This window comes from Neofelis nebulosa, chromosome 11, assembly GCF_028018385.1.
Source record: "Neofelis nebulosa isolate mNeoNeb1 chromosome 11, mNeoNeb1.pri, whole genome shotgun sequence".
Lineage (NCBI taxonomy): Eukaryota > Metazoa > Chordata > Mammalia > Carnivora > Felidae > Neofelis > Neofelis nebulosa.
In genome coordinates this window covers 76,223,547-76,238,535 of record NC_080792.1, presented here as the reverse complement: position 1 = coordinate 76,238,535, position 14,989 = coordinate 76,223,547, and the positions used below count along the sequence as shown (strand labels likewise).

At 40.2% G+C, this 14,989-nt stretch overlaps 1 protein-coding gene across 3 annotated transcripts in view; it reads right to left on the bottom strand.

Moving 5' to 3' along the window:
- SPECC1L (sperm antigen with calponin homology and coiled-coil domains 1 like) overlaps positions 1–14,989 on the bottom strand; it is a 142,592-nt gene that overhangs the window by 75,118 nt on the left and 52,485 nt on the right. For all 3 annotated transcript variants that reach the window (XM_058690955.1, XM_058690953.1, XM_058690954.1), the window contains 2 exons: positions 11,096–12,729; positions 9,854–10,061 (listed from right to left, as the gene is read on the bottom strand). In XM_058690955.1, the coding sequence (XP_058546938.1) occupies positions 9,854–10,061; positions 11,096–12,729 (1,842 nt within the window). The remainder of the gene's footprint in view (positions 1–9,853; positions 10,062–11,095; positions 12,730–14,989) is intronic.

The following is a 14,989-nucleotide window of genomic DNA, read 5'->3' as shown; positions in this document are numbered from 1 at the left end:
TGTAAAATCTTAGAAAAAAAACTTCCTTAAGCTAACAAATTATTAGCCTTTTTAACGTTTATTTATTTTTGAGAGTAAGTGTGTGCGCAGGCAGGGACAGAGAGTGGGGGAGGAGCAGAAAGAGAGGGGGACAAAGGATCTGAAGTGAGTTCCCATGCTGACAGCAGCAATCCTGATGAGGGGCTTGAACTCCCAAGCCCACAAGATCATGACCGGAGCCAAAGTTGGACATTCAACCAACTGAGCCACCCAGGTGCCCCAGAAATTATTAGTTTTTAATCAACACACAAAAGTAGGGGTGTGCTGATGATGTCTTTTCTTAGACTGCTTATCTTCCCCTCCCAGTTCCATCAGAAACCTGCTCTGTTGTAACCTGTGTGACATGATACCTTTAATTCAGCATTGATACATTTGTGTTCAGATATTTTTAAATGACATGAATTCACTTCAGTAACAACATAAAAGCCTAGAATATTTATAACAATTATATGTGTAATATTATAAATATATAATGATGATAAATTTTCTAAAGCTGGAAAAAAAAATAAATGAGTAAAACATGGGGGGAAAAACTGGCCAATTTTGGTAGCCAGTAGTTAACTCCCTCCCATTCATCGCCACAAAATTCTTCAACCAATTTCAGGCCTTTGAAATAAAAACTGTTCAAAATTTACATCAATTCAACAAATACCTCATAAGTACGTACTTTGTGCCAGGCTTTTTTCTAGATGCTTAAGATACAAGGGAAAGGGAAAAAAGACATAGTCCTTACCCTCCTAGGGACAGAAAAGAGGATGTTTTTATAATGCAAAGGATTAAACTTTAAGTCTGTCTCTGTATAAGCTGCCTCAGACCTCATTTAACCTGGAAACAGGGCAAAAGGGCTATTCAATTTGGTTAAGGGCAAAGTGGACACTGATGAGTGAGTCCAATACCCTGATCCATATCTCCAGAAGCAAGGATAACTCTGGAACCAGGATGGGACCTCAGCTCCCTATTACCTATACGTAGACAAATTCAAGGTCTTGGTGATATAATCATACACTAATAAGAAGGACAGAAACTGAAATATTTCTAGTGTTGAAAACACTAGGAGTTATATTTTTCATTTACACTATATTTAAATGCAAAACATAATTAAAATAGGCAAGCGAACAAAAAAATGTGAATTTCTCCTCCTCTGCTAAAAACCATTTTCTTTTTCTTCTGGTCACAAAGGACATATATACCTATCTTTATATATAATTCACACAAGACAAATGACAGCAAATCTTAGTACTGTTCAATTTAACATCTGGTGTGTCTTTGTTCTCAAGTGACATGTGAAGCCACCTGGCCATCTTAGACTGATCATAAAACCTCAAACTTCATTCATTTATTTTGTTCTTATCCTTCTCTCTTTACCCGCCACATAATCACTACTCTTAAAAGGACATTCTTACACACTCAGCACTATGTATTTATTATCGTCATGTCTTATTAATGCTTTTAAATAGGAAGCTGGCAGCCAATGGAGATATTTAAGCAGAATGAAGTACACTACAAGTGTGTCTAGGGAATTTGATTTAAACTTCATGAATCCCAACCGTATTTTCACTTTGTAACATAAAGTATTAAAAATGACAACAGGCTTTTCCTCCTTGGAAACAGAGGAATGTGTACTTATGCTCTTGTTTGGAAGACTATCTTAGCAAAATTGCCATCTGGCCCAATTAATGGTTACACGAAAGGATACTGTTAGTCTTCAACTCTGGGGCCTGTAAAAGCAGTTTCCTTCCTCTTCCAAGTTCTTCTACAATGAGGGACACTGCCATCTACTGTCTTCAACTCAAAAGCAACATTAAATTCTACCAAAGAACAGAAGTACTACTATGATCTCATTTTTAATTACAAGTTACAACTCAATTTTACAATGTTATTTTTATTCTAGAAATCAAGTAAATTGCTATTCTCACTGTAATTAGACCAACTTTGCTCTGAACAATTCTGAGCACTGCTCTGCCCATTTAATAATGGGGTTCATAATCTTTTCACCACCAAGAACTCTCACCCCTGACAAACAAGGAACAATCAACCAGGCCCTCGTTCCGGCTCCAGTTATATACCCATCACGCATGCTGATGTTACTGGGCAACTACCATGGGCACAGGCTCAACCTGTGACTCCTGGGGGTAGAAAATAACGAAAGTTCACAAGCAACCTTTCCTGCCCTCCAAATCCATGAAACTCCTCAGAATACTGATATCCCAATACCATCAGACCCTTACATCCTATCAAGCACCTCCACCTAACATCAGGGGCAATTACCAGAGGAAGAGAAATGGCAAGAGTAAAATACCAGTTAAAATACCATGCCTTAGGGGCAGAGGGGAGAGGCAGGCAGTACATCCAGCCACCAGGCCACACCTTTATCCCCAAACCACAATTCCTGATGCTTTGAAAGAGGACACAGATGAGTTTCAAATAAACCATTTACTACTATGTTTTTTTTATTTTTTATTCATTTTTATCACCCCTTCCCCCCCAAAAAGTAGATACAACTTTTTCCCTTCGACTCTAAAGGGAATGCATGCTCACGATAAACAGTCTGGAAAACAGAAAAGCATTGTAAAAATAAAATTACTCATTATTTGCATTTGGCATATATCCTTCCAGACTTCATACGTGTGTGAACTTTTTTCCTAAAAGTGGGATAATACTAATTATACTTCTTCATAAGCCTTTCTACTTAGCTAGATAATGGACAACTATTAATCAATTCAGATCTACAGCACTATCTGATGGCTGTTAGTGTTCCACCAGTTGGACATATGATTTGTTTTAGTAATCTCCTATTGACAAACAGAACGGTTCCACAATTTTTGTCATAAACACAATGAGTATCTTTACACAATTGTTCAGATATTTCTTGCAGACACATTTCTAGAACTGTAAGAAGTAATGAAGGACAACTCGGAACTATTGACAGGATCCAAGTCAATCCGTTAGAAGGATCCAGCTCAAGAATGCAGAAAATTTTTTTGAGAAGTCACCAAGTTATAAAATTTATTGTATAGAATACACTGTATCAGTATTTCTTAAGGAAATCATCATGCCTGGTCACCATTTCAGTGTAATGCTGTATTTAAAACTTGTATGTTTTTTAATTACAGAAATAATACACACAGCTCATATTCTACTGTCCCATTATCTGCTTTATTCCATCTATGGCTGTACACATAGACCTGTCTAATTTATCCTCACTGATGAAACGGCAGCCATAGTGGGGATGCACTGCGCTCACAGGTTATTAACTAGATCTCAACTTCCAAGTTTTTGTGGTAACCAGTAATTCTGCAACATACATATCTAAGCTTATATTTGCAAACTAGTAAGAATGTTTCTAAACATTGTTGCTAAAGTACTGTTGTACTTTAAATTCTGATCAATACCCCGAAAAGGTTGCAGCAATCTATACTCCTTCCGACAATACGCAAGAGGTCCCTTTTCTCCTCTCCTACACACTATCATCCTTTTTCACTTTTCACACCTGCCAAGTGAAAACTGGCATCTTGTTTTAGAGTTTATTAGTGAAGTCAAGCGTATTTTCGCACCTTTTCTGCCTTACCTATTCATACACTCTTTTTGGCTAATGGATTATCCTAATGTCATTGATATATGTCAATATATATATATTGATACATATAAGACTCTCCTTATAGGGGCGCCTGGGTGGCGCAGTCGGTTAAGCGTCCGACTTCAGGCAGGTCACGATCTCGCGGTCCTTGAGTTCGAGCCCCGCGTCAGGCTCTGGGCTGATGGCTCGGAGCCTGGAGCCTGTTTCCGATTCTGCATCTCCCTCTCTCTCTGCCCCTCCCCCGTTCATGCTCTGTCTCTCTCTGTCCCAAAAATAAATTAAAAAAAAAAAAAAAAAAAAAAGACTCTCCTTATATATTTTATATGTGCTACAAATATTTCTCTCAAAGTCCTTTATGGTACTTTTATTTTGCTGAACTGAAAATTTCAGTAATACATAGTCAAATAGGAAACTTTCCTTTATGGCTTCCCACTAGTGTTGAAAAAGGCTTTCCCATCAAGAATTATACAACTCTCCTCCATTTCCTTCTGCTACTTCTCTAATCTCAAGACACGTTTACTCACCATAGTCAATAGTGTTCCATGTGAAAGCGCAAAACCTGTGTTGCTAGATGTCAGGCCCTAGCCCCCAATCTCAGGAACTACAGAGGGCAGGAAAGGAGCTATACATAAATGCAAGCACACAGCAAGCATTACTACACAAACACAAAGTGGTCAAAAAAGTCACTGTAGGGGCGCCTGGGTGGCACAGTCGGTTAAGCGTCCGACTTCAGCCAGGTCACGATCTCGCGGTCCGTGAGTTCGAGCCCCGCGTCAGGCTCTGGGCTGATGGCTCGGAGCCTGGAGCCTGTTTCTGATTCTATGTCTCCCTCTCTCTCTGCCCCTCCCCCGTTCATGCTCTGTCTCTCTCTGTCCCAAAAATAAATAAAAAACGTTGAAAAAAAAATTTAATTAAAAAAAAAGTCACTGTAACTGATGGGCACATCACTTGAGCCATACCTGAGATCTCGTTCATGCCACTACCCTCAACACCACTCAGCTTTGGTTTGCTGGACTAGCAGTGAAGTCATTAACTTAATTTATTCAGGCTCAGTTAAGTTGCTTCTTTCTGCTGTTTCTCTTTTAAGAAACTAAATGTCTAAGTCCTGGTTGGCCTTTCTTACAAAGGACAAGGATAATTAATATTAGTGACTTCCACATGTCTCTCAATAATCGTAGAAGTCACTGTTCTAGCTACAGGCCTCTCCCCTCAACGCAATGACTGGATTAAGGCTCCACTGATGATATATGCCTACGGGGGGCCCTCTTCTGGAGGCAGAAGTGGGTGGCTTCAACCAAGGAAACAGGTGTGTGTGTGTGTGTGTGTGTGTGTGTGTGTGTGTGTGCGCGCGCGCACGCGCGCGCCCCCATTTCACTGCTGGGCCAAATTGCCTCTCCCTAAGTGTGGTCTTCATTTCAAGACAACATGGCAGCCTGCTGTTACTTTGGGCAGGGCTTTGCTTCTCTTTCTGATACCGAAGTTACGGCAGGAGCCCCTGGCACCACGTTCCCCACCTTATTTAGAAAAAGAATTCGAGGAGCGCCTAGGTGGCTCAATCAGTTGAGCATCTGAAACTTGACTTCGGCTCAGGTCATGATTCCAGGGTTGTGGGATCGAGCCATGCGTCAGGCTCCGAGCTAAGCATGGAGCCTGCTTAAGATTCTCTCTCCCTTTGCCCTTCCCAACTCAAGCTCTCTCTCGTAATTAAAAAAAAAAAAAAAAAAAAAAAAAAATTGAGCCTGGGGCAAACACCACAGCCAGCACTCTACAATGGAGAGGGTGGTACAAATGCTGACAATCTTTTATACCACAGCCTGAAATTGCTGCTCGTCCCAGACCCTATGACCCCTGAGGAAGAGGTTTTAGTACCCCACCCCCAAAGTTTGGCTGGGAATATCAATACTCAGAGTTTCAGTGTTCTCCTGGACTGTAGGTTTTTTTTTGTTTTTTTTTTCTGTTCTGTTTGATTTCTCCATAACTCCAATTCTATCTGCTTTATATATTCCAGAAGTTACTCAAAATTGTTGATCTACTGATGAGATCCCTCACCTATTTTCTATCTTTGGTTTAGTTTCATTGTAAACTTTTTTTACTTTTTAAAAAATGTTTTTATTATTGAGAAAGAGACAGAGACAGACACAAGCAGGGGAGGGACAAAGAGAAACAGAATCTGAAGCAGGCTCCAGGCTCTGAGCTGGCAGCACAGAGCCTGACACAGGGCTTGAACTTGAGAACTGCGAGATCATGACCTGAGCTGAAGTCAGATGCTCAACCGACTGAGCCACCCAGGCACGCACAGATTCATTGTAATTTTTGTATTACATGGCAGGACCATGTTACTAGGATTTTGGGAGGGAGAAGAAGTATATGTGTGGCCTCAGGCCATCATCTTGAATCAGAAGTCTTAACAGTATTTATTTACTGAGTGAATTTTATATCAGATCTTTCTAATCTGGATGCTAAATCCAAATAGTACTAAAAGGTACTGCAGGCCAAATCTAATCAGTATGGCACTGATGCTATCTGGAAAGCCATCTGGGACTCCAACTACATGTTATGCCCTATGATACTGTCCCATACTCACTGATGCTGTACTCCTTTTTTTCAATCTTTTTTTTCTCTGTCCTGCAGACTGGATAGTGACTACTGACTGATCTTCAAGTTCACTGGCTCTTCTATGTTTTTAATTTGCTGTTTAAATGATTTAGTGGGCTGCCTGGATGGTTCAGTAAGTTAGGCATCTGACTCTTGGTTTCAGCTCAGGTCACGATCTGGTACAAGTCATGATTTCGTGAGTTCGAGACTTGTGTTGGGCTCTGCGCTGGCAGCACAGAGCCTGCTTGGGATTCTCTCTCCCTCCCTCTCTCCTCCTCTACTTGCGCTGTCTCTGTGTCTCTCAAAATAAATAAACTTAAAAACTATTTTAATGATTTAGTAAACTTTTTAAATTAGCTGTTAAATTTCTCAGTTCTATAACACATATTAGGTTCTTTTTAAACAGTTTTTATTTCTTTCCTGAGATTTGCAATTTGTTCATTCATTACTGGCAGATTTTCCTCAACACCCTGAGTGCAGTTACAACAGCTGCTTTAAAATCCTCGCCACTAATTCCAAAGTCAGGATCATTTGGGGGTCAATGTGACTACTAATGGGTACATTTTCTTTTTAGGGTGATGAAAAAGTTCTAAAACTGAGTATGGTAATGGTTGCTAAAATATTCCACAAATGAAAAGCTCAATTTCTCAGGGACCTGGGCTGGCTCAGTTGGTGGGGCATACGACTCTTGATCTAGGGGTTGTAAATTCAAGCCTCATTTTGGGTGTAGAGATTAAAAACAAACCTTAAAAAGAAAATCTCAATTTCTCAATTAACAGCGTTCCTTGTTATCAAGTGCCCTATACCAAGTGATGACTTAGCATCAATACCAAGTGCTAGAATTCACTAAGAAAGAAATTAACTCCTATCAGAATACAGGATCCTGGTTCCTAAGAAAACTGTTAAAAGTCATTTTGAAGACAGGTGAGAAAATCTGAATGTGAGCTATTAGATGGATACTAAGGAATTATGCCAAATTTAGTAGATATGATTATAAGGAAAACAGGCGTTGCATGACACCAAAATATTAAGTGTCTCATGGAGTCTACAACTTACTGCCAGCTGGTTCAGTTAAACACACACATATACAGATACACACATGGAAGGAGAATATTATAAAACATTAACGACTGTCAAATCTAGGCAGTGGGTGCTATCTCTACCATGTTTGCAGTATTTATGTATATTTGAAATGTTCATTTTAAAAAAATTGGGGGGAGAAGATACCGGGCTAAAAAAATTTATTCAGTATTTTCAGCCACTTCATAATAAAAATCCACATAAAGTTTATGTAATTTTTATTTTGTCAATCATTTTTCATTCCAGGAATCCTTATCAGCTAACATTTTTCTAGCCATTAACCCAATTACCACAAGGTGTCACTCTTTCTGTGTTCAAATCAAAAGGCCTGCAAGGGAAAAGGTTGTCATCAGTACTACATGGAAAATGCACTCAACTTCCAAGTTAATCTGAAAAACTTTAGAACTTCTTACATTTAGGAAATACAGTTACATAAATCCTCTCCGTTCAGAGACACTGAAATACAGACTAGATACAAATGTTAAACTCTCCAAAGTTTTTCACAATTTCAGATAAGAAAGTTTTATCTGTAGGACTGTAACTGTCTCCAAGAAAAGAGTCTGACAGTCAGCTACTTCAGTAGCCAAATGACTCAAAATGTTCAGAATAACCTTGGGGTCAGTCCACAGATGCCGAGCCAACTAGCCAGAGCTCAGAACTGGCAAAAGACATGTTTAGGACTCCTGCAAATGACCCACTCTCTCCTGGAACTAGCTCAAACCTCCCTGCCTCTGTGCCCACAGCACATGGGATCTGGCCCAACGCTGTATTTGCCTACTGATCCTCTGTCAAGGAATAACACAGAGCTCAAAGGATCGGTATCATGAACCACAAGGCTGAAAAGCTTTAACCAATGTATCCAAAAAGGTTATTCACATTCTCCTTGTTCCCACCTGGCTATCATTAAAGTGTACTACAACTTAAAATTTGTTAACATTTGAGGAATCTGGATGAAGAACGCTAAGAATTTTTAAGATGTATTATTTGGAAATAATTTCAAATTCACAAAAAGGTGCAAAAACCAGTACAAAAAGCACCCATATGACCACTTTACACAGATTTGCTTATGTTAACTGTTTACCCATCTTTTTCATCATTTGCCATCTTCTATCCCTGTCTATCTGTCTTTATCTATCCCTGATATTTTCCCTGAATCCTTTAAGGATATACATCATGGTCCTTTACCTCTAGATATTCAGTGTGTGATTCGTAAGAATAGGGACGTTGACTTACATAAACAGTATAGTTATCAACTTTATAAATTGATATGGTTACATACGTTTATCTATAATCCACTTTTGTCCTATCTAGTTTTTTAAAGTTCCAGTTCTGTCAGAACACCCGTTATAGCATTTTCCCTACAGCGTTAGACAGAGTCTAGGCACAGGTATTGCATTTAATTCATGTCTCCTCAGACCCCTTTAATCTAGAACTTTTCCATAGTCTTTGTCTTTTATGACAGACACTGGCAGTTCTGAGGAATACAGTGCCACACATTCTTGTGTTTTTAGTAAAACATTCATTTTTTTGTCTATTTAAAGTTTTTTTTGTTTTTTTTTTTTACGTTTATTTATTTATTTTGAGAAGAGAGAGAGAGGGAGCATGCTCAGAGGAGGGACAGAAAGAGAGAAGGAGACAGAGAATCCCAAGCAGGCTCCACACTATCAAGTGTGGAACCTGACACAGGGCTCGAACCCACGAACTGTGAGATCATGACCTGAGCCAAAATCAAGAGTCAGACACTTAACCGACTGAGCCACCCAGGTGCCCCTATTTAATGTTTCTTTATGATTCATTACAGTTATGCTTCAGCCAGAATATGGCCCAGCTGATGGTGAGTCTGATTCTCTGTGCCTCTGTCATTTATTTACAGGATCACCAGTGAGGTCAAAGTGTTGCCCAATTTTTCCACTGAATAATTTCTGGTTGTTTCTTCTTCCTCACTTGCAACATAATAGTCTGTGGGAAGACATTTTAAGATCAACCAAATTTTTGCTCCTCATCAAACTATCAACACAGAAATGCTTTGTACTAGTTTTGCGATTTTTGTAAGTGAAATAATTGTAAAATAATTTCAAAAAACTTAAAGCAATTTAAAATAGGAGTTTCAATTCTACCAGATCATAAAATCTCCATGGTTGGGAGGAAAACCAGACAAATAAAGAAAAACCTGTGCTTTAGACATAAGATTATGAAGGATGACGGATTTTTGTCTCAGTATACCTGCGATCATTAGAACAATAAATGGCTTTTCTTAAGATCTAAAAAAATAAAATAACAATCAGTTTTTCCTTAAATGATTTTCTGTAACCAAGCACAGTTTTGAAGCAATGCTTCCTCTTAACAGTTCTTCCTTATGAACAAAACATAGCCGTCCAAAGACTATTGGCTAATGTGTGAAATACGCTTTGCCACATGCGTATTTCTGCAGGCCACTGTCTACTGTGCCTGTCCACTTCAGCAGTGACAGCGACCAATTTTCATTTTGTTACTGAATGCAAACTGTCCCCACTCGTTAACATGGGTACAACAAAAGGAATGAAAAGCTCCCCCATCACTTACTCTCTAAATCGGAAATAATGAGGTTGTCATGAAGTTTCACAGCTCGGTGTTGTTCTACTTCATCTTCAAGTTCAAAGATGGTTTCTTTCATGTCACTCCTCTCTGTGTCTTTTTCTTCCAGCTCTGATCTTAGTTTCTCTAATGTCATATTCAAATCTTCTATTTGTTTCTTAGCTTCTTCTTGGAAGGCTCGGTATTCATCTTCTACCTGTATAGAACGATAGTGCACATTAGAAAAGTAGGAGCTGCTCTACAATGGATGTACACACTGTTTCAAAGGAAGCAAAGCATGAGTTCCGAGGTATGAGCTAAAACTAGCTCTGTAGTAACTGTATGAATCTATGAGAAAGCACTCTATAATATGCTTAAACATAATTTGTTGCTATATCACTGACAAATTATATTGACATATCACTGAACTTAACTAGATTATTTATGAGGAAATTTAAAAAAATTTCCCTTCTCCAAAGTATGGACCAAAGACATGTATTTGATTAATAATTAATATCCCTCTCCCATCCCACCCCCCCCCAAAGATGTCTGATTTGTGACAGTTTCATTACCAAATTAAAAATGGAAACAACTTCTCAAATACTGTTATTGCAAAAGTATTAGCTCAAAGTGCCTTCCAACATATATGTTCCAACAAATAATACATACCCTAACTTGTATCTCTAAACATCATCACTAAAAAATTACAATCTAAATTATTTAAATTTTGGCCAAAGATATACTAGTGTTTCTTTAAAAACCAGTGCCCTAAAACAGGAAATAAAATGGAAGATAGAATAACTGGGTAACTCATGCAAATAAACACTGCATCAGCAATGACATGGGGCACAGACCCCTGGCCAGAATGCCAGCAACCCCAGGCTGTAGTTCTGCATAAGTCCTTGCTATTATGCTACGTATAAAACAAGGGGGCTGGACCAATGATCTCTAAGGTCCTTGCTGGTCAGCAACAAGACATAGTCCTCTATGTGCCCCTGGGCGCACCTAGACTAGGCACAAATTCTGTTATAATTACAGTCCCATCCTCTCACAGGCAGTGAAAGTGACATTTTTTCAAGAATATGTTTTACTGTATCCCAATAAAGGAAAACCATTCTCAAGCTTTAAAACAAAATCAGCCTACAAAAAGTGAATGACATATCACAGAAATGATACCGGCTTTTGGTAAGCATGGTGTGTACTGCAGCTGCATAATGCTGATGCAGAACATTCTGTCTACTTAAACGGTACCTTTGCAATGGTGTCCTGCAAACGATTGGCATCATTTCGGGTATGAGCCAGATCTTCCTGCAGACTACTAGCCAGAGTCTCTGCTTTTTCTTTGTCCAGCCTGACGCTCTCCAGGAGATCTTGAATATCAGATTTGTCTCCAGAGTTATGGATGGAATACAGCTCTGCCACCTTCTGCTTCTCATTCTCCAGCTGGGCCTTCAGACGATTCATCTCTATCTGATCACTGGCCACTGTGGCTTTGTACTCCTCTAGCGTGGCTGCCAAGGCTGCTTTACCCTTCTGTTCAGACTCAATGATGCGCTCCATATGGTGATTGCGTTCTTTGAGTGCCCCTATCATTTCTTGAGCTTCCTTGTTGTCTTGTTCTGCCATCTTCAAAGTATTGCTTAAATGCTGCTGGACACCAAGAAGCTGCTCTCGTTCAAAACGGGCATTCTCAGCTAGATCCATGTAACGTTGCTCCAATTCCATATAGCGTCCGCTTTTTACATCTTCATCTATGACATAAGAAATGTGATGCTCATCCAGAAGGGAGCGGAAATATTCAATCTGTCGGCTAAAGTGTTCCAACTTATCACTCTGCTGACATAAAGACTCCATAAGAATAACCTTCTCTTCTCCAAGCCTTTCATTTTCACTATTCAGTTCTTGGGTTATCTGCTGCAAATCAGCTAGCTCTTGCAGAGTTGCCTGAAGTTCCTCACTCGTGCTGTGTTGGTTCTCTTCCATCTGGTGTATCCTTTCTGTCAAGCAAGCGACGGACACTTCACTCGCGTTGCCGCTACTCCCCTTCCGGGAGCGCTCTATGCTTGGAATGCCTTCGGACTCTGAGGACGATGGCGCATCTAGGGCGTCGTCACTCGATGTGAGGGGCTGGTACACCTCACTGCACTCACTGTCTAGATTGTCCATTGAGTTGCTGTGCTGATGGTCCATGAGGGTGTTCTCGTCCTGACTCAAGAGATCCTCCACAGACCCAGGGGCAGAGCCTTCCACCGAAGAGGTCAGGGTCCCTCCTCCATCACTCTGATTGCCAGGGGTGATTTCTGGGCTCAGGGACTGATAACCAAATAGCTTTTCAGAATTATCCAGCCTCTGCTCTAGGGAAAAGCCCAGGGCATTCAACCTGTCCTTTAACATTCTGTTCTCATTTTTCAGCTGGTTCAGTTCTTCACGGATGGCAGTATTCTGTTCCTGCAACTGCAACAAGGTGGACTCAACATCGGTTGGCTGGTGAGCAATGACGGCTTCTTTCTCCTCAGACTTTTCATCACCCTCTGAATGATCTTCATTAATGCCCAGCTGGGCCCGCATGTCTCGGAGCTCATTTCTCAAATGTAAGATTTCCACATCCTTTGTTTTTGCCAACGTGAGCAGCTCTTTCACTTTGGCTTCCAAAGCAGCTTTGTCACTGATCTGATTGTCCGACTTAGACTTGCTCATGCGAACATCACATTCTGTTGTGGTGCGACTGCGGGAACGCTTGGCCAATGCCACATCATTGGCTCCTTGACCCGCAGAGGGTACTTTTTTGCTCTGGTTTAGTCGGGTACGTTCGCGTAATCTTTCTCGCGTAGAACTGGATTCTTTATTACCTATAGAAGTGCTCCGCTTGGTTGAAGAACTTGTGCCTAAATGTTTATAACAAAGAATGTAAGGCAAAGATATTAGCAACAAAAGGCACAGAGGTTATTCCCTAGGTCTAATGAGATGAAATCTAGAGGCCTACACATTGATTTTGACCGACATTAATCCTGCCTTAGATTCTAATCACTGTAAAATTCAGTTTCCTCAAAACCAAATCATTTATTTTTTTAATTATCCATGAAAAAGAAGTTATACATTGTATTGTACGCTTGAAGTGGGTGGATTTTATAAAATGAGAATTATATCTCAATAAAGCTATTAACATAAAAAAAGTTACCCATTAACTTGAATCCTAAACCATGAACTTTAAACAAGTGGCCAGGGGCATAATACTCTAGGGCAAGCTAGATGAAGCAGACTCTAGGATTAGCCAGTCAGGTAGCAAACTAACTATAGAAGCAGATGGTAAAGAAGGATGAGCAAGGGGCGCCTGGGTGGCGCAGTCGGTTAAGCGTCCGACTTCAGCCAGGTCACGATCTCGCGGTCCGTGAGTTCGAGCCCCGCGTCAGGCTCTGGGCTGATGGCTCGGAGCCTGGAGCCTGTTTCCGATTCTGTGTCTCCCTCTCTCTCTGCCCCTCCCCCGTTCATGCTCTGTCTCTCTCTGTCCCAAAAATAAAAAAAAAATATATAAAAAAAAAAAAAAAAAAAAAAAAAAGGATGAGCAAGAAGGGAAAAGCAGCCTCTGGACAAACCAAAAATCTAAGATACCTGTAATAAACAAAAAAAGTACGATCAAAGTAAGTGCAAAAAGTTTTTCACATCACAGAATGACATATAAATAGTACCAATAACATTAATTATAATATAGCTAACATGTACTTAGTGCTTATTTTACACATACACAGATGAACACTTCACATACATTAATTTATACAAGCCTCATTATTATTATCATGAAGAAACACAGAGATGTTAAGTAATTTGCCAACATCCCACATGTAATAAGTGGATGAGCAAGGATTCAAATGCAGGCAGGGAGTCTGGCTCCAGAATCCACAACTTAAGTAGTACACTATGCTGCCTCTTTAAATGTTAGGAAACAGGGAAACCTGGGTGGCTCAGTTGGTTAAGCAAACGACTCTTGGTTTCAGCTCAGGTCATCTCACAGTTCATGGGTTGAAGCCCCACACTGGGCTCTGTGCTGACAGCACACAGTCTGTTTGGGATTCTGTCTCCCTCTCTCTCTGCCCCTCCCCCGCTCACTTTCTCTCTTTCTCTCTCTCAAAAAGAAAGAAAGAAAGAAAGAAAGAAAGAAAGAAAGAAAGAAAGAAAGAAAGAAAGCAAGCAAGCAAGCAAGCTGGGGTGCCTGAGTGGCTCAGTCGGTTGAGCGTCCAACTTCGGCTTAGGTTGTAATCTCGCAGTTCATGAGTTTGAGCCCTGTGTCGGGCTCTGTGCTGACGGCTCAGAGCCTGGAGACTGCTTTGGATTCTGTGTCTTCCTCTCTCTCTCTGTTCCTCCCTTGTTCACACTCTGTCTCTGTCTGTCTCTCAAAAATAAACAAACATTTAAAAAAATTTTTTTAATAAATAAATAAAAAAGCAAAGAAAAATAAGATCTACACCTAATCAGTATTTTGTAAAAACCTGCTAGTTCTTTACATGGCAGGCACCAGGCTTCAGGGGTAAGAGGGAGCGAAAGGTCTATGTGATATAGGTAGACAGCCACTGATTCTGCCAGGGGTTTGGTGTAGAGCGGGGGAGGCCAGAGGACAGAACAAGGAAGCAGAAGTGAACAGGACACACAGAAAGGAAAAGTAAGGTCACACAATTAATGGGAACAATAGGGGAAGTTTCTACAGGGCCCTGAACGTCAGGGAAAATTTAGTGAGTCACAATGTTCAATAAGTGTTCTGGAGCAGGGAAGACACACAGAAAAGAGTATTTTTATGAAAACTAATCTAGAGGCTAAGTGAAACATATAAGGAAGAAGAGCAGTTAAAGGAGGAATGTGGACAGGCAGAATAGTAAAAGAAAAAAAAGGAGGGCCTACATTTGGGGAGTGAGATCTGGATCTCTGTAAGAACACAGAAGGGATAATACATCTGTAACAGATTTAGGGTAGAAGAAACAAGATGAGAAGAAACAACTGCAAACCAAACCAAAATCCGGGGTAAGAAAGAAAAGATCTGGACATGCCTGAAAGCCAAAAAGGAAAGGAGCCAGTAATGAGGGAAGGGATTGACAATGCCCCAAAAGGAAAGGAGAGGTAAAGAAACAAGAAAGGAAGAGACAGACAGAACATGAA